Raw genomic sequence first — 24756 nt, 5'->3', positions numbered from 1 at the left:
AGTATGGAGTAATTACTTTGAAAAACTGCTAAATGAAACAAGCAGTGATGACAGCACAGTGGTATAAAACACTGACCAGGCATGCAGTCAGGAATACATATCCATACTTGAAGTAGAAAAAGTCATCAACGGCTTGAAATTTGGAAAGGCAACAGGAGTAGATGATATTCGACCATCTACTACATGATAGTTCAGAACTTCTGAGAACTTCAGATAGTTCTGAACTACATGATAGTTCAGAATGTCTGGACAGAGGGACAAATTCCACACGATTGGAGTAGAGCTCTCATGGTACCCATATATAAAAAAGGGAAATAAAACTGAATGTGAGAATTACAGAGATATATCCCTAGTGAGTGTTTCTTTCCAGGTAAGATATATGTAAGTATACTTGAGAAACGGTTGAGAAGAATTGTGGAAGAAAAGCTTGGTGAAGAACAAGCTGGATTCAGGCCAAATAGAGGATGTCAGGATCAGATATTCACTTTATGACAAATAGTGGAGAAATCATGGGAATATAATAAAGATCTGTATTTAAGTTTTGTCGATTTGGAAAAGGCATATGATGAGGTTCCAAGAGAGAAGCTACTCAATACGCTACAGCTATATGGTATCAATGGGGCATTATATCAAGCAATAATTAATCTTTATTTGAGTTGTAAGTCAGCAGTTAGGACTGAAAGAGGTTCAGGAAGATGGTTTAATGTTAAATCTGGTGTGAGACAAGGATGTACATTATCCCCTCTGTTATTCATTATCTATATGGATCACATTGTGACGGAAAGTGGTATTAAACATGATATCAAAATTGGAGATGTTAATGTCAGCACTTTGCTTTATGGAGATGATGTTATACTTCTAAATAAATCCTCTACAGGTCTGCAAGATTCTCTAACTAAATTGAATAACTGTTGTAATAGATACGGTATGAAGGTCAGCAATAAAAAGACAAAGACAATGAAAATAGGCAGAATCATTGAAAATGTCAACTGTGTGATGAATGGAGAACCTGTGGAACAAGTAAAACATTTCAGCTACTTAGGCACGATTTTTAGTGAAGATGGTAAATTAAATATAGAAACAGACAACAGAATCAATAAAGCTGGTATGGTAGGAAGTCAATTGAATAAATTCATATGGAATAAGAGAGAAATCAGTCGGAACACTAAATTACACTAAATTTATACAAGACAGTGTTCAAACCAATTTTAACTTATGGATCTGAGAGTGAGTCAGAAGTAAAACACTTGACCAAAGACTAGAGCCTGCAGATATGAGAGCCCTGAGAAAGATTAGAGGTGTGAACAGATGGCATCAATGGCATATCATATTAAAAACGAGGATATTAGGAAAGAACTTGACATTGTCAGCATCCAGGAATGCATTAGCAGAGCTACTCAGGTGGTATGGTCACTTAAACAGAATGGGTGAGAAAAAATTAGCAAAAGAAGTGTTCTCTACCAGGTTGGCAGGAAAACGACCCAGAGGAAGTCCAAGATATAGGTGGATTGATACGGTACAAAGTGCTTTAGACAATAGAAAGATGAGATCTGATAATGTTGGAGTCTTGAAAAGTAACAGACTGATTTGGAGGAAAATTGTAGATAGGAAGTTAGTAATGATGTAAATTTTTCATGTAGAACTATCATATCCTGTATACCCCTTGAGGGTACATGGCAGGAATTTGATGTTCATGATGAACTGTAATACATTGAAGATGGTTTAAGATGCATCTACTGAAATAAATGTAGTAGAATCAGTCTCAACTGAATTTGTGACTTCACGTTAGTGACTTCACAAAGTGTGACTTCACGTAATTCAATTGTCTGCGTATACTTCCAAGCCTGTTTTAAGTCATCATGCAGTATCCCTATAATAATTTCACTGACTATCATTATCCACAGTTTTGCATCATCAACAATCAACTGGATATTTCCTCTAAAATCATTTTCTAATTCACTGATGTACAAATCAAACAGCAGCATCTTAAGTACAGGGTCCTACAGTATACCACTGGTCACTTGCCTTTTCCTGAATTGAATTACCCCATATACTAATCTATAATATCTGTCTATCAGCAACTCTTATTCATATTAGTTTCAAATTCAACTGCATTTGCTCCAATTATGTAACAGAGTTCCAATGGTATCCTGTTGAATGCCTTTGTAAAATTCAGCAGTGTTGATGTGTGGTCATTTACTTTATCCAACTCAAGTGTAACCTATTCAAAAAATAGCTTACCTAGCCATGACCTACCCTTTGCAAAACATTTTGCTTCCAAAGAGTAAAATTGCTATTTCTGTCTTGAACAAAGCTAGCAATTTCTTGTAATACACAGGCTGATAGTAAATCTAATCCCACAGCTATGTTTGTAATAGGGTTCTGCAATATCCTAAGCACCTTCAATTCATCTACCTTTATTCTCACATCAATCAGCATCACATCTAGCATTGCAATATCTCTATGTGAATAGTACACCCTTGCAAAATGATAATTCGATAACTCAATTATTCTATTTGGAACTGTTATGTCCTTACTATGAACACTCACTAAACTAATCCTTCCATAGTTGTTCATCCTTTTATTTAACAAACAGCGAAAGAATTCTTTAGGGTTTTCATTGGCCTACTTAGTCTGTCATAATCCTCTATTAGTCTGCACGTTTTTTTTTTATTGTTTTTTTTTTTTATGTTGAGCCCATATACAAGGCGTTGGTTGTACTTTCACATTTGATTTGAATCACTGTATATTGTATTCCTTTGAAGTAAGTCATTGGGGAACACAGCAAGGGGAAGACTGTTCCATAGTACAGCAGTTGCAGTGATAAAAGAAGAGGAGAAGAAACTTGTTCTGTAGTTTTCAAGGTGCACCGCGAAGGGATGTTGAGCAGCAGCTGCACGTGTGCCAATGAGCTTAGTACTAAGTGGGGGAATTATTGATGCTATTTCAGATGAACATTTTCCATGGAAATATTTGTAGAATACACATAGTGCAGAAACTGATCGCCTGTGCGAAAGTGGGGGAAGTGAGTTGGTAAGAGATGGGTCATTAATAAGTCTGATTGCTTTCCTCTGTATATTGAGTCAAGCATTTTGAGGGAGCTTTTGCAGCCTCACCCCATATGTGAGAGCAGTATTTGATGATTGGGAGGATTTGTGATTTGTATAAGGTTAACAACTGTTCAGGGGTGAAGTAACGTCTTCAGCGAAAGAGAAATCCTGGTTTTCTAGAAGCTGAGGATGCAATGGTTGTTATGTGTTTATGCCAGGAGAGGCGTTATGTTAGGGTAATTCCAAGAAGAGAAATCTCAAATTGTCTAGAAATATGGGTGGTCAAAAATAATACTGGAAGAAAATGTTTTTTTGTGAGAAATAAGACAGTTCTGGATTTTATTAGCATTGAAATTGACTAGGTTATCTGAACCCCATTGGAGGATGGCTTGGAGATCAGAATTGAGGGCAGTGGTGGTTGATGTTCTGTAGGTTGAGGTGAGTTGTGTGGAGTGAGGTTTATCAAAAGAAAGGGTGGAATGCAATGTGCTGTCATCTGCAAAAATGTGTATTGGATTGGAGGTAAGCTGAAGTAGATCATTGATGTATAGTAGGAAGAGGGTTGGTGAGAGGACAGAACTTTTGTGGAATCCTGGCATTAGTTGAATGGTGAGAGAATAAGAATCCATCTACCACTACACATAGTGTGCGTCCAGATAGAAAGCTGGTAATCCAACTACAGAGGTCTTGAGATAGACCAAACGATGGCAGCTTGCTTAAGCCCTTGTGACAGACATGGTCAAACGCCTTAGAGATATCAAGTGCAACCGCTTGAGATTCGCCAAACTTCTCCATGGCATTTGTCCAGAGATGGGTGAAATATGTGGGCAGATCTCCTGTTGATCAGCAGCGACGGAATCCATACTGGTGGTTGTTTATTAGATGGGTAGCTTCAAGGTAGTGTAGGAGTTGGGAATTGATGATTTTTTCCATTACTTTAGACAGGACTGAGGTGAGCAAGATGGGGAAGTAGTTGGATGGCAGTGACTTGTTGCCCTTCTTGGGAATGGGTTGAATATAGACCAATATCCAGGCTGTGGGATAGATACCAGTGGAGTAAGACAATACATATAGGACAGGAGTCAGTTCTGGTGCACAAACCTTCAGGACAATTGGAGGTATGCCATTTGAGCCAGGAGACTTTTTTGTGTCTAATTTGGACAGTATTTTATTAATCTCTTTCTGGCAAAAGGATATGGTGAGCACTGTATGTTGGGCATCTGGAATAGTTGGGGGATGTTTCCCATTGTCAGTTATGGATTGGATGCATTGGAAGCAAAGTGTGAGGCCAGAGATTGGCCTTTTCTGTAGGTAATGTTGCAATGGAGCCATCTGAGTATGATAGAGGTGGGAATAGTGTTGGGAAGAAGTTACGGCTGATTGCTTTGGCGAGAGACCAAAAGACTCGACTGCCGTTTGGACAGGCTGCTAATTTCCTGTTTTTTTGCTCTTTCGAACTCTGTTTTGGAAGCATCGATTGTTTTTTTTTTGCTTTATTTCAGGCTTGGGTATAAGCTCTAAAGGAGGATGGAGTTCTTGATTTGAGCCAAAAATGGTATGTTTGCTTTTTTCATTTGTACAGCCTTGGTGTATATTTTGGAAAACTAGGGTTTAGTTTGGGAATGGCAGGTCAGAGTATAGAAAATGTATGTTTTCATGAAAATGAGGATTACTTTGGTTATAAGTTCAGTATATGTGTTTGGGTTGGAAGATCAGAAGTTCTTGATTTGAGCCAAAAATGGTATGTTTGCTTTTTCATTTATACAGCCTTGGTGTATATTTTGGAAAACTAGGGAAAACTTTAGTTTGGGAATGGCAGGTCAAAGTATAGAGAATGTATGTTTTCATGAAAATGAGGATTACTTTGGTTATAAGTTCAGTATATGTGTTTGGGTTGGAAGATCAGAAGCAATAATCCAACTATGGGAATGAAGCATATGGGATGGAAGGATGTCCCACTTGGCACTGTTATAATGCCAAACTATTCTTGTATGGGAGTGGCTGTGTATGTCTTGTTGCATGGGGGAAGAGATTACCACTAGGTTGTGGGCAGAATTACCTAGGGTGGCCGTCTACATTCACTGCGTATTTGGAAGGGTCATTGTTCAGGAAGAGATCTAGGGTATTTGGAGAGCGGTTTGGGTTATCAGGTATTCTAGTTGGCATCTGAACAAGTTGTGTTAGGTCATTAGTGATGGAAAATGTTTCAGCATCTCTGCCTGCAAGATCTGTATAGCTGGAGAAGGAAAACCAGTTGGTGTTGTGGACATTAAAATCTCCTAGGAGGATGATTTTGCTGTTGGGAAAGTGGGACTGGAGAAAGTATTTTTAAGGAGATGAAATTAAAGTGCTCAGAGTTTGGTGGCATTAGGGGAGCAATAGAGACAGCATATGAATTTGACTGAGTTTGGGAGGTATATTTTCATCCATAGAAGATCAAAGTTAGGTAATTCTAGGTTGGGTGCTCTCTGGCAAGGTAGGTCGGAACGGATGTATGCACAGACACCACCCTTGGGTCGAAAGGAGTTTGTGTAGTTTGGGAGGTAGAGATGAATAGTGCTGGGGGAAGGTGAGATTTCAGTTTCTGTCAGAAAGAGTAGGTGGGGTTTAGTAGACTGAAGGTGGTATGGACACTATTAAGTGGTGCATATATGTGCTTTGCAATCATATGGCTGGGAAAGAAGTGTCCTAGGTTCAATTCTTATTTATGATGTGAGGACTCAAGAATCTTCCTCAGTCATAGCCGGTCTTGGGCATGGACAGAATTCCCCCCCAGTTTATCTGGGGGTTTTTCATCCCACAAGCAGACAAACCAGCCTCGTGAACACATAGGATACAGTATGGCAAGGAATGCAATAGAAAACCACCTTGCTCATAGTCAATTCCCTAGATGGTGGCATATATATATATATAACTTCTATTGCCATCCATTGCACACTGGTTACTCTTCTTGTGAGTGCCTTCATGAGCTTGCTAATAATCTTTCTTTTATATGTTCTCCAGAACTTTTTCTGCAACTCCCACTTAATAATGCTATTCATCCATTTAACCTTCACCTGGTTTATCCTCCTGAATCTGGGTATACAGTCCGTCACTGCTTTCTTCAAATATCCCTCGACTATCTCCAATGTACTTCTAACATCGTGCCCCTCCAAATGCCTTATGTTAACATATTAAAAATTAACATATCCCCCTCCTTATGCCATGGTGTTGATCCAAACTGGCTTCTCAGTTTGTCAAAATCGCCTACTTTGTAATTCCACAAACACCCATTCTTTGCTAAAAATTCCATAGTCTAGCAAACTTTTTTTGGGTGTCAGCATGATTACTCTCCCTAATTGGAGACAATGTTGTTGCTAACTTGATTATTGCCACTTATGAAGCTATTACTAAATGCAGTAGTCTAGCACCATGAATCCTCTTCTATTACAGGTGGTCTTAAGTAATTACCTCTTAACAGCTGTATAAATTCCATTTCATTCCCTCTTTCTTTGACCATTCCTCTTTCCAATAATAATATAGTACTATCACACAGTATCTTAATACGGAGGATACAAATCAAAGAATGAATGATATTATGCTGAATACTAATAAAGTAACCAATGAAGAACTAAATTTTGATATTAATTCATAGATCATCCTAATACTAATAAAATTACTTAAAATAACCTTGATTTTAAATTATTTAATAGTTTTGTATCATTTCAGTGGTTCAAAAAAATATTTTGAACCACCGAGTGTGCACCTAGCACACACATATGAAGTGCACTGTTAGCTGAAAGATATTTTCCCACTTTTGCTAAGACAAGTAAAATTTTGCATGAAATAGCCTTCAGTTTGCAATTATGGGAAAAATCAAAAAAAAGTCAAAATTTGAGTTTAAACAGCCATCAAAAAGAATTGAAATTCATATATTTCAAACACTTTTGTTTGAAATTTATGTCCTGCACAAAACATCGCAATGGGAATTTACCCCCACTGTAGACAACATAAAAAAGAAATATAAATAAACACTACTTGAGATCATTGCTGAATTTTTCTGCTTTCTGCAAGAATGCTAGAATCCTTAAAAATAATGTGTGTTATTCTCATTCTTCAATTTTATTTTTATTTCTTCCCAGCCCCTCTTTTCTGTACTGTCATTATTAATCAAATATCAAAAATATTTACATTTACAAAATATGACTAAAAAAGGTAAGAAATAATAAAGAATATCAATATACAAACTTGCAAAATTCACAATACACAACTAAATTTAGAGTATATTTTTAATAGTTGTACTTATAAGATTAAACTATATGAAGTTTTTCATTAATAAAACTAATACTGATTAATTACACTACATACATATGCACACACACTAAAATTAGAGCAATGTTTTCAAAAAGTTTTACTCACAAGATTGAACTGCTGCTGAAGCTTTTCATTAGCATAATTAATGCAGAATTGCTCAAAGCTATTGATCTCAAATGTCTCAAACCTAAAAGAGTCATTAAAATAAATTTGTCTGAACAGTAAGCATATACCAAATGCAAAATCAGTTTTATTAACGTAGAGTAGCTATGATGCAAGGAATTAAACATTTGTTGTTGTTAAGGTAGAAACATTATATCATACATAAGAAATTATATTCTTGCTTTCTTCTATATCAAAACATCATAATTTCTTGCCAAACATAATTTATCCCAGTATATGTAGCAATTTTTTCTTGGAAGGAACGTAAATTATATTTGAGAAGTAATTATATTCTTGTTTTCATCCTTATTTTACCCAACTGTGAGCAAATAAAAGTTTGCATGTGCACTGCATGACAGACTTATACAGAAGCAGCTGACTTCACATTCTAAAAAAGACTTGCCAGAACTACAGGGCATAAAGCTCTTTTAGCAATTTTTCAGAGTAAAATATATCATTATTGGGAGAGAAAGAAGATTCTGGACCAAAAGTTACTATGGCACCAAACATAGCAAGTGTGAATATATGCATGTACTTCCAAACTATTGAAAAGTCTCTCAACCACAGCTCAACAGGTATACTACTACAATAAAAAGAAATTTACTATAGCAAAATACCCACTATAACAAACTGTTTTCTTGTGGTTTCTACAAGTGAGTCAACTGTATATAGTGATTTGTTTATGTAATGATGTATCAATCAATTTATAACATAAAGACATTTTTCATATTTTTTCATTGCTTGAAGGATAAAAACATGCTAAAATGCAAATACTTTACAGTAATTGCACGTTTTGCAACACTTGCTACTAGTATAATATTCCATATTTTGATTGGATATTTGATTGGATATGTTATTTATTTTTTGACAGTATATATTAGAACACAGAATAATAAGTAAATAATTATTTATTGACTTATATTTTTCAGATAGAGGGCGCCAAATTAGGACTTTAGTCTTTGTGTTGCTGCTACGATTTTGTTTAACTAGTCCGTTGATTACACCATGTTGTTACAGTCTTGCGTATTGTGGCAAACTGTGTTTTTTGTGCTCTGAAGATGCTGGTTATAACACCAGCGAAATATCAGCAATAAGTCAATAAATAATTATTGACTTATTATTCTGTGTTCTAATATATACTGCCAAAAAATAAATAACATGTACGACAAACACATAAGTCTTTCTACACGTTATTTGATTTGATAGTTTGATTATGTGACAGATTAGTAGCTGAACCCTGGATAATTTGTTCTCTTAAAAGTCCTTCCATTTTCATTGCAGCTGAGTAAAAATAAAATGTTTAAAATATGTTTTAATTTATGCATTCAGCATTCTTGATTCAAGAAAGTACAAGTAATTACTATACTCAGCTATTTCACAACACAAGGAATGATCTTGTTACAGCATGCACTTAGATAATCTGGGAAAGTAAACATACACAAAGTATGTTTGTATATACAGTATTGGTGTCTTTGTGGAAAACATTTTCAAGAACCAGCAAACTGAAAATTTTCTGAAATAGAATTTCTGAAAAAATATTTTTTTTTAGGATAAACTAATTGATTAATTAAAAAAAAGAATTAATTGAATAGAAAATGTGAAATTCAACCTGGCTTGAGCATGTTAAAAAGTGTGTGAATATGCATTTATTCATATTACATTGAAATATTCACATAAATTGAGAGTAATCATTTATGTGAATACATTAATGACCAACTCTCAATGCCACTAATCCTATCCAGAGCTTTGCCACTGACAGCATGCTCCATTCATCCTACTCTTTTGACAAACCATGTAGTTCTCAAACATTTAATGCCAACCTCCATACCATCCTTTGGTGGGGCAAGGATAACCTGGTCACTTTCAGTGCCACCAAAACTAAACACAGTACTGCCATTTCTCTCACAAAAAGGATCTCAGCTCACCTTCCTTTGCCTTCAATAATACACAAATCACCAGACAGGATCAGATCTCTCTCTCCTTTGACTGACATTTACCTCCTGCCTCTCCTGGCATAAGCACATCATATTAATAGCTTTCTCAGTCTCTAAAAAAACCAGACATTCTTTTAAACAACAAATTACATGATAACCACAGTAATTAACTTTAATGAAATGAAAGTATAGATGAGTACAGATATTTTGTACTGAAAATAATAGGACATCATCAGTGCATAAAGATCGGGCATTCTTTTCCACTCAAAATGCTGTTTAATCTACCTGTCCACCCAGCTATTACCCGTATACAAATCCCACAATCTTTAGAATACTGTTCACACATTTGAGAGTGTGCACCTAAAAACACTCTAAAAATTCTTGATGCTGTAAGGAGAGAGAGAGAGAAAGAGAGAAATTCAGTTCACAAAAGACCCCTCCATAACAGACATATTTCAAACTTATCTCAGAGACACACTGTTTGAACTCTGTATCGCTTCTACAGGTACTTCAATCGTCACTGCTTCAGTGAACTGGCAAACATTATTCCTCTATTTTCTGTTGGGTCTGTTAAAAAGAGCAGCAGCTGCCCAACATCCCTTTTCAGCAGAACTGTAAATACATCAAACGTGCTCTCCTCTTCCTCATTTATTCCACTATCTCTGCCTTCTGGAACAGCCTTCATCATAATGTGTTTCCCAACAATTATAACCTACAGCTCTTTACGTCAATAGATTTCTTCCTACTCAATCCTTACATGGATGTGGCACTGATGTGCTATAGGTTCTTGTACCCTTCATGTGTGAGATAAATATTTATGTGTGTGTGTGTGTATATATATATTGGAGATCAATGGCAGAGCTGTGAGAATCTGGCAAACTATAGCTCAGGTTGCTATTGATATGGACGGGATTAAGAATGATTTCCTTAGATTCTAGAATCCATCTCTCTAATTCGTCATAAGATCTGTGAACATTGTTAGTTAAATCCCAGCTTCGTTAGAGTTTGCCAAAAATAATACATGGCTGGACAAGGTGCTGGCCCGAGTTCTGTTGTAGGAAATGTCTCTTTTTATGCTCTTCTAGAGGGAATTCAATGGATTTTTCCGTTTGACCGTAGTACGGTTTACCGCAATCACAGAGGACTCTGTAGACACCAGGATATTGGAGATTATTATATCTATCCTTTGGACGGTTTAAGATTGAGCAGAGTTTTGGTAAAGTAGTGACAAAAAGTCTTGATATTGTATTTCCTTAAAATTTTTGCTAAAACTGGGGATAGACAGCTAATATAAGGTAAGGGAATGCAGCCTTTGGGATTAGTTGTATCTTAATTGTGTTGTTGATGATGGTGACGATTAAACAGTATTCTATTTATAGTGCTACTAGAGTATCCATTGTTTTTGAAAGTATTTTGAAGGTGTTTGAGTTCATTTTGAAGTTCTTGTTCTTCTGACAAAGATCTTGCTCGGTGACCAAGAGTGTTGAGATGATGCTGAACTTCTCTGGTGGATAGTGGTGAGTCAGCACGAACATACCTATCGGAATGCATTGGCTTCCTAAAAATGGAGAATTTAACACGTTCAGCTGACTTGGTTAGCAGAATATCCAAGAAGGAAAGAGAGCCATTCACTTCTAGCTCATATGTGAATTTAATATTTGAATGAATATTGTTCAGATGATTTTGAAATATTTTGAGGTTATCTAGGCCATGTGGCCAAATCAAGAATACGTCAACTATGTAGTAGAGCCATATCTTCGGTTTTAATGGAGAGGAAGAAATTGCTTTTTCTTCGAAGTTTTCAAGATAGATGTTTGCAAGGACCAGATATAATGGACTTCCCATTGCTAAACTAGAGTTCTGTTTATAAATAGAGTTTTCGAATTTAAAAAATCCTGATTTGGCACAGTGCGAAGATCTTCTTTGAAACTTTGTCCTTTACAAGAGCAAGAACTTCTTCAGTAGGGACATTTGTAAAAAGGGACACAATGTCAAAGCTTGCCATGATATCCAAGCTGGAAAATTTGAAGGCTTTAATCTTGGAAATAAAGTATGATGAGTTTTTAATGAAGAAGATTTTCTTCCTTCATTAAATATTAAATTCACATATGAGCTAGAAGTGGACAGCTCTCTTTCCTTCTTGGATATTCAACTAACCAAGTCAGCTGAACGTATTAAATTCTCCATTTTCAGGAAGCCAACACATACCGATAGGTATATTCACGCTGACTCACACCATTATCCACCACAGAAGTTCAGCATCATCTCAACTATTGATCACCGAGCAAGATCTCTGTTGTCAGAAGAACAAGAACTTCAAAATGAACTCCGACGCCTTCAAAATAGTTTCAAAAAATTGTTTTTGAAACAATTTCATAAATTCTATTTATAGTATTCCTAGAGTATCCATTGGGATACTCTAGGAATACTATAAATAGAATACTGCTTAACTGTCACCATCAACAACAAAATGAAGATACAACTAATCCCAAAGGCTGCATTTCCTTATTCAAGACTTTTTTTCACTACTTTACCAACCTCTGCTCAATCTTAAGTTTGTTAAATTTCTATATCACCCAACATATTTCCAAGCAGTTGAATAAATGGACAGCTTCTTAACTTACCACTTAACAGGCTGCAGGTTCAAATCCCATTGTGGCATGGACACTTTCAGACATAATAATCTCCAATATCCTGGTGTCTACAGAGTCCTCTGTGATTGTGGTAAACTGTACCAAGGTCAAATGGAAAAATCCATCGAACTCCATCTAAAAGAGCATAAAAGAGACATTTCCTACAACAGAACTCGGGCCAGTGCCTTGTCCAGCCATGTATTATTTTCCACAAACCCTAATAAAGAAGGCCTATAACATCAGATATGCTGGGATTTAACTAACAACGTTAACAGATCTTATGGCGAATTAGACAGACGGATTCTAGACTCTAAGGAAATCATTCTTAATCCTGTCCATATCAACAGCAACCTGAGCTATAGTTTGCAAGACTCTTACACCTCTGCATTCAATACTGGAGATCACGAGACCTTACATGTGTGCATGATCATGTTGCTACAGCCAGAGCTCGTTCTTCCATTCAAACGTTAACCTCTGTTGTTTTATACATTCTGCTGTGTAGAAATCCAGTATTCATATGGTTTTCTCTGATATTTTTTATGTCCTTTTCGCTTACACCTGATGAAGTCTGTTCTCAGACAAAACTAGTCGTGTGCATTAATAAAGTTTTTTACTCAAAACCTCGGTTTTTTGTCATTAAATAAATTTTAATATAACGTATTTGCCAGCGTATAAGACGCACTTTTTTTCTTTGAAAATAGGTCTGAAAAACAGGGTGCATCTTATACGCATACTCAGTTTTTTTATTACTTTCGTTTCTGGAAATTTTCTCTGTTCCAAGTTACGTGATTTCTTTCTTGCTTCATTGCGGTGTGTGAGAACATTCCAGTTACATAGGGTTCAGTGGATGCGTATGTTGTTGTGGTTGTTGTGAACAGTGATAAATTTCTGCCATTAAATTCTCTAAATTTCTTGGTAAATTGTGGCTGAAAAATGTCGGCATTGCTACAATATTACATACAAGCTATGTGTGATTGCATATGCTAAAGAACATGGAAACAGGGCTGCAGAGAGGCATTTCAGGCCATCCCCAACTGAGAAAATGATAAGAACGTGGCAGAATCAGGAAAAGGATCTAAAAAAAAAACAACTCATAGTAAACATAACCTACAAAGTGGAACTGCAAAATGGCCAGAACTTGAAACAGAACTGAATACTAGGATTTTAGACCACAGAAAAACAGGACTTTCAGTGTCTGCAAAAATTATTATTCATCAAGCAAAAGCAATAGCCACTAACAGAGGGATTGCCAATTTAATGGATCAATATCATGGTGTTCAAGATTCATGAAGAGAAACCAGCTATGTATGTGGACTAAAACAAAAATATCACAAAAGATGCCAGTTGAATATGAAGAAAAAAATCTTGTGTTAAGAAAATAATTTTGGTGTCATTTATGATCATAGTTTATTTGGTGAGCATAAGCACAATATATCAATGAATGTTAATAAATGTATTTCATTCAGAAATTTTTTATGATTACTCCTTTTGCACTTCTGAGTCTTCAGACTATCATTCTACCCTAATTTTTTTTTTTTTTCCTGTACAAAACATATCAACTACAATAAATCACAAGGATATTTATGACAAAGACATTTTAACTGAAGCTGAAATAAACAAATTAATTAACCCATCTCACTGGAAACACATTTTTTTGATTTCTGCTGACATTGCTATAGCCAACATCTTGATGTGTAAATACTATTAATTGTATCTTAATACACTTCAAAATTTCACAAAATCCTAAAATTTCAAATCACATATGAAACAAAATGTAGCCAAATCTGGTGATAAATATCACCTAAAATGGCAAAATACTGTAAGTGACCACAATAAGGAAATGTTTTATGTTCCACAAGTATGAAATTACCTCAATTTCAAAATTAAGTGCTGTGATAAACTGTTGAATAATTGGTAAACTGTCTTGAATAACTCAGCAGAGTACTATTTTCTTAATGTGTATGAGTCAAATTTCAAAACAAAGCAAGTATTGCAGTTGATCTCTAGATAATAAAAACCTAATTAGAAAGAGAATGAATAGTAATGGAGTAACTATCTTTTGCATTTCTTTCCTCATTAAATAATGAGCAAAGAGATACAAAAAAAGTACATTGCAAGAATAATATACTTTTCTGTGTCTCTTTGTTCATCTTATTAGATGACATATATCTGCGCAGTTAGCCTAGTGGCTATGCATTTCGCAACCATATGACTGGGGAAGGAGTGTCCCAGGTTCGATTCCCGTCAAAGACGTGAGGAATCTGAGGATCTTCCTCAGCCATAGCCAAGTTAGTCGGTCTTGGGTGCAGGCAATAGGATTTTTTCCACCAATTTATCTGGCATTTTTCATCCCGCAAGCAGGCAAACCGGTCCTGCGAACACACACGGATCTACAGCCATAAAATACTTAACCCGCCATGAGGGGGCTCAACTCGCCCCCAGTAGGGATGGGGGAGAAAAAGAGAGGAAACTCCATACAAATAAATAAATAAATAAATTACATGACATAAATACAGAGCTCTGGAAGCATGGCAAAATATTTACATCAAAAGTAAACAGGAGGAAACATTGTTAATGCAGTATCATTATGCAAATGACCAGAGTATATTTCACTAATCAAAATCTACACTTCAAAATTAACCCCCCCCCTCGGGTCTGGGTTAGTCCCGAGGGGGTGGAAAGAGGGGAAAATAGTACCACTGCATAAAGGAGGTTCCAAGACTGCTGTTGCAAATTACCGACCGATCAGCATATCAGGAATCATTGTTGTTGTTGAGGTTTTGGAGAAAGTAGTCAAAAGAAAAATACAGGAATGGATAGATGATAACGGGATACTGTATGGGGGGAACAGCATGGTTTTGTGAAGGGGTAGATCATGCCTCAGTAACTTGCTCACGTTTTATAACACAGTGACGGCTGAATTGGATAAGGGTAATGGGTTTACAGCGATACTGCTGGACCTTGCTAAGGCCTTTGACAGGATACCACATGGAATTCTAATCAGTAAACTGCAGCATATGGGGATGGATATAGGGTTGGTGAGATGGATAAGAGGGTGGTTGATGGAGAGATATCAGAGAGTAGTTTATTCAGGAGTAGAGTCCAAAAGATGGCCTGTGACTAGTGGTGTGCTACAGGGTTCTGTTCTTGGACCATTACTATTTAATTTTTCCATTAACGATATTGGAAAGGACCTGAGAGGAACTATTCGTTTGTTAGCTGATGATGCAAAGTTGGGTAGAGCAATAGTGAATGCACATGATGTCAAAATTTTGCAGGATGATTTGGATAGACTGGAGGACTGGGCTAAGGAGAATGGATGTCAATTTAATGCGGCAAAGTGTACGGTTATGCATTTTGGCGTGAAAAGATTAGCAGCAGTATACCACATTGGTGGAACTGTAATTGACGAGGCCAGGGATTTGGGAGTGTTGGTGGATAGAGAGTTGAAGTTTAGTGAGCACATTGCAAAAGTGACTAAATCAGTTCATCAAATCACCTGGTTACTGAAGAATACTTTGACGAGCAGAGACAAGCAAGTTATTGTTGCTCTGTATCGAGCCTTGATAAGACCCCATCTTGACTACTGTGGCCAGATCTGGGCGGCAGGGTTTCTTCTTGATGGGGAGGAGGTAGAGAGGATCCAGAGGCGAATGACCAAGATGATAGCAAGTCCATGGAATGAACCTTATGAGAACAGGTTGTTGAAGATTTGTGGGTTGCAGAAACTGGTTGATAGGTGGAAGAGGGGAGATATGATTGAGACATTCAAATTGCTGAAGGGTTTCTATAGGATTAATTCAGAGGATATTTTTGAGATCAGGACTGGTGGTGTGAGAACTAGGGGACATCTATGGAAGCTGGGCAAGAGTGTGGTTAGCAAGGGTGTTAGAGCTGGGTGTTTACTTTTAGAGTGGTAAATGAGTGGAATAAGCTTCCAGAGTCTGTTGTGGGTGCTATGACAGTGAATGAGTTCAAGGCAAGGTATAATAGATACTGTGAGAATGCCGAATAGTTGTGTGGACATGATGTTTAGGGCCTACCATCTCAATGAGTCTAAGGACTCCTTGGAGATGCCCATAATAATAATAATAATAATAAATGACTCACTTCTGTATACCTGCCATGGAAATGCATAGAGAAACCTGCACTGTTGCATTTGATGGCACAGATGGAATTTGGCAGCAATAACTTCTCAGCAAAAGGCTATCTTATAGGCTGCTTTCCTCTCTTTGAAAATGAATGTCAATTTTCTCATAAATCCTTCACTGTGTGTAATAGTGGGTAATAGTGTGTGTAATAGGATGTTCTGTTTTCAAATTTTCTCATGCAGATGTTCCTCATAATTAATTATAAATAACCTTCTTTCACTGACATCAAACCACATCCATAGTCTGTTGATGCTAGCACTCTCCACTCATGAAAAACTTTAAGCAATCACATATAGCTTCAAAAATCATCTACAATAAAGGTCCTAAATACTGATATCCATACTACAGGATGAGAGTAAGATGTAGGAAGTTTTTTTACCTTGGGTATATACTAGGTTAAAGATACCAAGCAATTTTATAAGCTAAGTTTTAATCCTTTTTCTTAAGTAAGCAAACAAACAAGTAAGTCAAGTTTGCACCCACGTAGTGCAAGTCTGAGGTAACTCGTGGTAAAAGGTGGAGTAAGCTCCGATCACTTTCCTTAGTATTTTCCTCTAATGCAAAGCACATCCCCTTACAGAGATGTATGTCTTTAATGCATACATCATACATTATATCTCCCTTCATCCCCTTGCAAATGGCTATTTGCAAGGGGATGAAGGGGATGTGCTTTGCATTAGGGGAAAATACTAAGGAAAGTGATCGGAGCTTTCACTACGTGCAAGCGCAAACTTGATTTACTTGTCTGTTTGCTTACTTTGGAAAAAGGATTAAAACTAGCTTATAAAATTGCTTGGTATCTTTAATATAATATATACCCAAGGTAAAAAAACTTTCTACATCTTACTCTCATCCTGAGATTTTCATTTAATAAGGTCAAAGCACCTGGTGGCAACTTGTTTAGGTAAAATTTATAAGCTCTGCATTACTTCAACCTTGGCATTTTTAGGTCTGGCTCCCACTGACGAGACCTAAGCGGGTTTTTCATCCCGCAAGCAGGCAAACCGGCCCCGTGAACACATGGATCTACAACCATAAATACTTAATCCCCCATGAGGGGCTACTCACCCCAATAGGGACGAGAAAAGGGAGGAAACTTCATATGAATAAATACATTATGTCCCTTGTGCAAGGTTGGATTGTAGATATACCCTCAATTCTTCCTCCAAGGTTTTAAGCCATGAGCTATTCTTGTTTTTTTTATAGTGTTCATTGCAGAAAGGCTAGCTTCACACAAATATGAAATGGAGCAAGGAAGAAGTGCTTCAATTGCCTTTTTTGTGATAATGGGATATTCACTTTGAAGAGACGACCAGAATGAAGTAGTATCTGTTGTTGAATGTTTAAGTTTTAATCCTCTGTCATTCCTTACTTCCGTGAGCTCGTCATCTTTTTTACGATATTGTCAGAAATTTGATCAATTTCTTTGCCTGGCAAGTTTTATCGAGTGAGTCTCGAAATATTCTACTGGTTTCTCACACAAGTGAGAGTGTTTTGACTGCAGATGTCTGTTCATTTTGCTAGGAACCATTGCTTGATTTGCCAGTTTTCTGCCACATACAACATATGTGGGATGTGGTGTATTATCTTCACTTGAAATAAAGCTGAACAACAATCTCCATTATACTGGTGGGCAATGGTTTTAGATGTACTAATATCTCTTACTACTTCACTCTCATCTAATTTTCGTTTTTTAATTAGAAAATTGTCTGTGTTGAATGGATGCTTATAAAAAATCAACCAAAGTCAAAAAAAAAATAATAATAATAATAATAATAATTAATTAACTCTTACCAGTTAAAAGAAAATGCAAGTATCACTTGAAATTACTGGTCTTGTAACATTTTAAAAGTGCAGCACTCAGAGTTTTCACTAAAATTCAACACTGTTGAAACACAACAAAATAGATCTTACAAAATGAAAACCAATTCAGCTGTGTCGGTGAGAAAAAATGCCCAAAGATTTCAATTGTTCACTGATTAATCCTGTCTCATCTTTATATGGCACCGAGGCTAGTAAGTGTAGCCCCTGCTATGATTGTTGAAGGAACCCGTAAACACGTACAACGATGCATATCTATAATAACAGGTATAATAAATCTATATTATACTAATATAATCATAAGATTTATTCACTCTTAACAATTCCATTTGATGCAATAAAAATATTATGACTCCTCATATACTTTGTAGGTAAAATGCTCAAAAAAACTTCTTTTACGTCAATTTTTTTTTATTTCTTTATATCGCAATCTTGTGGCACACTGGTTGAAAATCACTGCTCTAGAAAAATGCATTTCATGCCCCTACCACTATCCATCCAAAAAATTACTTCTTACCCTCTTTCTTACTACTTATTTTGCATCCAGGGATGGTCCTTTGCAAAATGGTCCCTTTTCCTTGTTCCTTTCCCCTTGTACTATTATCATATAAAAAATCTCCCCAGTGTCAAACCAATAATAACCTTTCAACAGATTAAATGCCTTGATCATACTCCCTTTCTTCATCTTCTATTCACCATAATCTGTAGTCTGCATGTCTTCATGACAAAAATTGTAGTCCTGATATTATTTTCATTATAGCCTCTGCAACCTCTCCAAGATTCATTCCCAGTAACCTGACCTGAGCACAGAAATACAGATGTGGTCTGATCAAAGCTTTATATAATGGTGCCATCATCCTATTATTTCTTGTGATGAGCTCCTCAATACTGCAATTTGAACTATTATCCTCAAAATTCCTTGCTTCCTTCACTTCTTCCCATATAGATACACCAAGTGAGTATATAGCATACCATCTGCAAATCCCAAATTTCAAAATCCTTATATTCAGTTGCATTCAAGTGACAAGCCCATTCATTTTTCCACCTTTCCAACTTATTCAAATCCTTTCAAAGAGCCAAAACATCAGCAGTATTACTTCACATCTACAAACAAGTGAATATCTTCCTGTAATCCAGTGACAATATCACTAACAAAGATTTAAACAGTAATTGTCCCAGTATTGAACTCGGAGGAGCTCCTTGTAACTTCCCTACTCCCTGATACAGCTCCCATATATGACTCTATCAGAAAGCCAGTTACCAACCCAAGCCACTAAACCTGATATCCAAAACCATATGTTGTAACTTAACACCCACTTATCATATGAAATTTATTCAATTTTTATAATAAAGTGAGAGCAGAGGTGGATAAAAGAACTGGCTACTCAATGATACTGCTAGACTTTGCAAAGAGTTTGGCAGGATATTGCATAGAACTCTCTCTCTCATCTCTCTCACACATGATAATGGATAAGAATCTAATAAACATAAACTACTGGACAGTAGTTTATGGAAGAGCAGAGAAAGATTGTAACTATCAGTGTATTAATTTGTACATTAATGATATAGGAAATAATCTCAAGGGAAATATTCAGATATCTGCTGAAACTGGATAGAGCAATAGTTGGTAAAAATGTTGCATAGATCTTTCAGGATAATTTTAAAATATATAATATTGACAAAGGAGAATGGCTGTCAAAGTGTTTGTAATACATAACCATACACTTTGTCAATGGTGACAAAGTGTATGGTTATGTATTTTGAGATGAAAATATTACAGCCATGTACTACATTGATGGAATGGTCTGTAAGAAATTCATGCAGTTGGGAATTGGGAAAGAGGGCAGGGAGAGGGTTGCTCATGAACTGTGCATTAACATTTATATTGCACATAATTTCAAAAGTGGTTAAAACAGCTTATGAGGTTACCTGGCTACTGAAAAACAACTAACAAGAACAGACAACAAGGTTTTTCAACCTCTTTACAGGGCCCTGATATGGTCCCATCTGGCCTAGCCTATTGTATACAGATTTGGTCAACTGGGTTTGTTTGGGATGATGAGGAGGTGGAAAAGATTCAAGATGGTGGTAGGACCATGGACTGCTTCTTATGATGACAGCTTGAACATTTGTGGATTACAAAAATTGGTTGATAGGCAGAAAAGAAGGAATATGATAGAGACACAGAAGTAACTTAAAGGTAATTTCAAAATGGTTTGGCAAATTTTTTCAGTACATGACTGATTGGGGGGGGGAGAGAATGAGTCATTCCTGGAAATTGAACATGTTATTAGCAAGAGTGTGTGCAGACTAGATTACTGCTTAATGGTGAATGAGCAGAATTAGTTGCCAGATTCAGCTGTAAGTGCTTTGCTAGTGAATGAGTTCAAAAGCCTGGATATTGTGCAAATATTGGTTGATACTTTATGAAATGAGGCCTCACTTGATGAGTCGAGTCCACAGATGCCCTGCAATAGTAATAATAATAATAATAATATATATTGGATAATGTATGACAGGTAACTTTTCCCAATACTTTATACAAGATCAAAATAATGAATATGATTTTAATAATCTCAAATTAAGAATGATGATAGAAACTTTTGGACTGAGTGGGTTTATTTGCAACATCTGGAAAAGAAAAGTTACCTGTGAGATTGCATTTCACCAATGAGTGTCTAAGATAGATAAACAATCTTTTCCTTTTTTTATAGTAAATTATTTTTATAATGTTCTGTCTGTTTAGGAATTAAGACAGTGGCAGCTTTCAGACCACAAGGTCAAATCCAAAAAAACATCATTCACATGCAAACTAAATTTTTTATTGATTTTATACCTCCAGTAATAAACATAAATATGATAAAAATAACTGATCTCATATCCTTAGTTGCTTTGGCCATAATTCTAAACATTGTATGAAATGTGTTAGGGACAATTTATGGTAAAGTATACCTGTTTCATGTAGCATGGAACAAAAAAGCCTAAAGCTGTGTCTAATTAAGTAGAGATTCTTCCAGTAGTTGATGGGGTGTACCCAATAAACTGGCCACTCAACAAAACAGAATTTACAATGCAATTTATAATCACAAATCATGAGATTTCACTGTAATTTATTCAATGTATTTTATTTTCTGTGGCAGAATCTTTAATTTTTAAATATCCCAAAGAGATTTTAAGAATAAACAATCCTGCAAAAATACAGTTTTTGATTATACTTGAAAATATCAATACTACACTGAAGAAATAGTGAATAACTATAATATCCATATAATTTATTATCTCTTTTCTCCTCTACAACTGAGTAGCTATTCTGAAAACTACTTCGAAATTATACAGACCATATACTAATCGACCATAAGGTTGGTCAATTGGTAGAGCCTCTGCTACTAATAGTTCACGCAAAAAGTTAAGCAAGTTTGAGCGAGGTTAGTAGTTGGAAGGAGTATGTTCGATGCTGTTGTCACACTCTCCCTCACTGAGTCTTTGGACTTTATGGAGGTGTCACAATAATAATAATAATACAGAGACCAGCACCTAAGCCTATTTACACAGTATTTAGGCTTAAATGCTGATTTAAACTCATAATTAGGTTTAATGGAATGAATATAGAAAAAAATATAAAAAATTCTGCTTATTTCAAATCCTCAATCCAAAATTTAGTTTAAAAATGATATCATGGTGAGTTTTGATGTTACTTCTCTATTTACTAATATTTCACTTTCTGACACTTAACTGAAAAAAACTGAAAAATGTTTTCTCTCTTGACATCATTGATCTCTTCAATTTTGCCATTCATGCTGGTTACTTCACTTGGAAAGACACCATATATACTATATTTTTCCCATGTATAAGACGATACTTTTTTCTAAAATTTTTAGACCAAAAATTGGGGGTCGTCTTATACACGGGGGGGGAACAGTTGAGAGACCCGAGTTTGCCGTGGCGAAACTGCCGGTACCTTGTCTCTCCGAACAGGCTTCCGCCAATCACTAGCCTTTGTTAACTCTGTCGATTGATGTCATTAACAGCTGATTCTGAATAAACCAATCAGAACTCTGAATGCATTCACACGTCTGCAACTTGTTGGCTGGGTAAGTTAATACATTAACAATATTTTGAACACTATCCCATAAAAATGTCAAAAAATAAAAAATGATTGTTATATTCTTCAAAATTCAAGTTAAAAGTCATCAATTATGCAAAAGAACATGGAAATAAAGCTTCAGAGAGACAGTTTGGACCTTCTCCCACTGAATGTATGATTAGACAGTGGAAATGTTTAAAATATTGATTTCTTAATTTGGAGTTTGAAAAAGTAGGGTTCGTCTTATACGTGGAGGCACCTTATACACTGAAAAATACGGTAAATAGATAAAGGGTATAAGCAATGGGCTCTCCCCTTCTCTAGCCAATTTCCATATGAACGTTTTAAAAAATATACTCTTGATATTGCCTTTCTCAAACCTATCATGATATACTGATAATGTGTTCTAGATATCCTAATCACACATCTTCTGAATGGCACTCTTTTTTTTTCAGCTTACAGAAAACCCATCCACACAAGTAGATACATATGCTAACTTTCCCATCTCCTTCTCAACAATATGGTGTTTTTAAAACCCTTGTCAACAGAGCCTCCAACCTCTGTTCCAACCATGCTTTGCTCACAGCTGAACTCTTCTTAATTTGCCAGACCTTCCTGTCTAATGGCTACAATACCAAAAAGATTAATAAATTAGTTGTTCCTCCCATTTTCTCCCATCTCCCTCAGCATACAAATTACAATAATGCCATTACTATTACCCATATCTGGATCTGGAGCATGTCAGAAAATATAGCTTGAACTCTAAAAAAATAAAATCACTACACTGTTTTCTCTACTTTCAAATGTTATTTGAAGCCAGCTGTCCTTATCTGCTCTCTCTCTTTGCTCTAAGTGTTTATAAAGTTCCATGTTCTTGCATCTTATATTATGGTCAAATTTTGATTTTGCCAACATCTGTCACCATGACTATGGCCAGTCATGGTGGCATATGTTGACCTTGCTACTATGTTTTGAATACCCTGCACCGAATCAAAAAATGTACTATGCCTCACTGCAATAAATATAACATTGGACTTTTTTTTTTAGAATCAGCAGCAGATTAAAAAAAAAAAAAAAAAAAAAAACAGCCTAATTTAAATAAATATGGTTGTGTTAAATTACTCGAGATTTGGGAAACATTAATTCATAAGCCTCCTGTCTAACAACTAAGGATAGCCAACAGCACTCGTAGAACTTTAGTCTTCTAGTCATAATTTCTTCCACTTATTGAGTTGTGCAATTCTGTATGTCATTACAATTTTAATATTGTATCCCTGACAATGTCTCTGTGACAGAGATGAAATACAGGAATGATTCAACTTGTGTTTAGTTATTTTTTTTGTGCTGTATTCATTTCATTAAACCTCAGGGTAATATCATCAAGCTTACTATCTCATCCCATTCGTGTGTCATCTCCTATCTAAGAGGTTGGAAATCATGATGCAACTCATGGTTGAGTCATGGCGTAACGATATGTGGTGAGGACCCTATCTCTTCCACATATTGTTGTAGGTATTCATGGCTATAAATTTGTGTGTTCATGGGGCTGATTTGCCTGTTCTGAGGGATGAAAAGCCAAGTTTTCAGGTGAAAGAACCCTCTACCTCTGTATGAGAGCAGCTAAAGGTTCCTCATGTCATGGACAGGAATCGAACCTAGGTCTCTCCAACCAAAGGGCTTTGTCTATACCGACTGAACTATGGAGGCTCCAAGCTTGCTATACAGTCGTATATACAGTTTGATTAACGAAATTAATTAATCCCTCGATATTACCGTGTATATCAAAATCACGTTAATCAAATATAATAAATATAATAATCAATGCTAAAAATTACAATTCGTCCATGATCAATTACTATATTAATAATTTGTTTTATATGGTACTCTTTTAGGAAAGATAAACAATGAATGCAAAAGTAAATGTTTAATAAATGTTTGTACCTACATTAGTTACAATTTTTTTTTATCAAAAAAAAAAGTTATCAAGAGTTGTTTAAACAGTTTTAGCTTTTTCCTATCAGCATAAGTTCTACGATAACAAGCAAAATGGCTCTGTAGACCTCGGCAAACAAGCAGTCTTCGATTAACATCTGGATCCGTATCCATTATTTGCTGCTTAAGCGATTCTAAACTGCAAAATATTCCATCCAGTTCTTTGATTGTTATCTCCTTTGGAACCTCATCTTCACATTCCATTTGTTCGTTGTCTTTATATGCGCGATGTTGTTCAATTTCAAGAAGATCATTGTCACTGAAATCTTTTGAATCCAATAATTCTTTAACATCTTCTGCATCAACACCATCAAAAACATGGTCTTCACCAATTGCAACAATTTCTTCAGTCACGTTGTTCACAGGATTTTGAAAACCACCTGAGTCATTAGCGCATTCTGACAAAAGGTTTTTCCAAACAGCTCTCATGCAGCTAGAAGACACTTGCTCCCACAACTCATGAATGTTTTCAACTGTTTGTTTAATGTCAATAAATAAATAAAATAAATGTGAAAATTTTTCAAAAATTCTTGGAGCATAATCGCATTTTCTCCTGTTGTTGTTTCTATTGCCTTTGAAAATGTCTTTTTAAGAAAATAGGCTTTGAAAGTTGCAGTGGCGCCCATGTCCATGGGA

At 35.9% G+C, this 24756-nt stretch overlaps 1 protein-coding gene across 3 annotated transcripts in view; it reads right to left on the bottom strand.

The window, feature by feature from the left end:
* Positions 1–24756, bottom strand: part of didum (dilute class unconventional myosin) — a 696374-nt gene that overhangs the window by 453755 nt on the left and 217863 nt on the right. For all 3 annotated transcript variants that reach the window (XM_090402302.1, XM_090402303.1, XM_090402304.1), the window contains one exon: positions 7449–7530. In XM_090402302.1, the coding sequence (XP_090258428.1) occupies positions 7449–7530 (82 nt within the window). The remainder of the gene's footprint in view (positions 1–7448; positions 7531–24756) is intronic.

Source organism: Typopeltis vanoorti, chromosome 13, assembly GCF_054136105.1.
Source record: "Typopeltis vanoorti isolate ZY-2024b chromosome 13, IOZ_Tvanoo_1.0, whole genome shotgun sequence".
Lineage (NCBI taxonomy): Eukaryota > Metazoa > Arthropoda > Arachnida > Uropygi > Thelyphonidae > Typopeltis > Typopeltis vanoorti.
The sequence above is the reverse complement of the archived record's forward strand: the minus strand, read 5'-3'. Positions and strand labels throughout refer to the sequence as shown.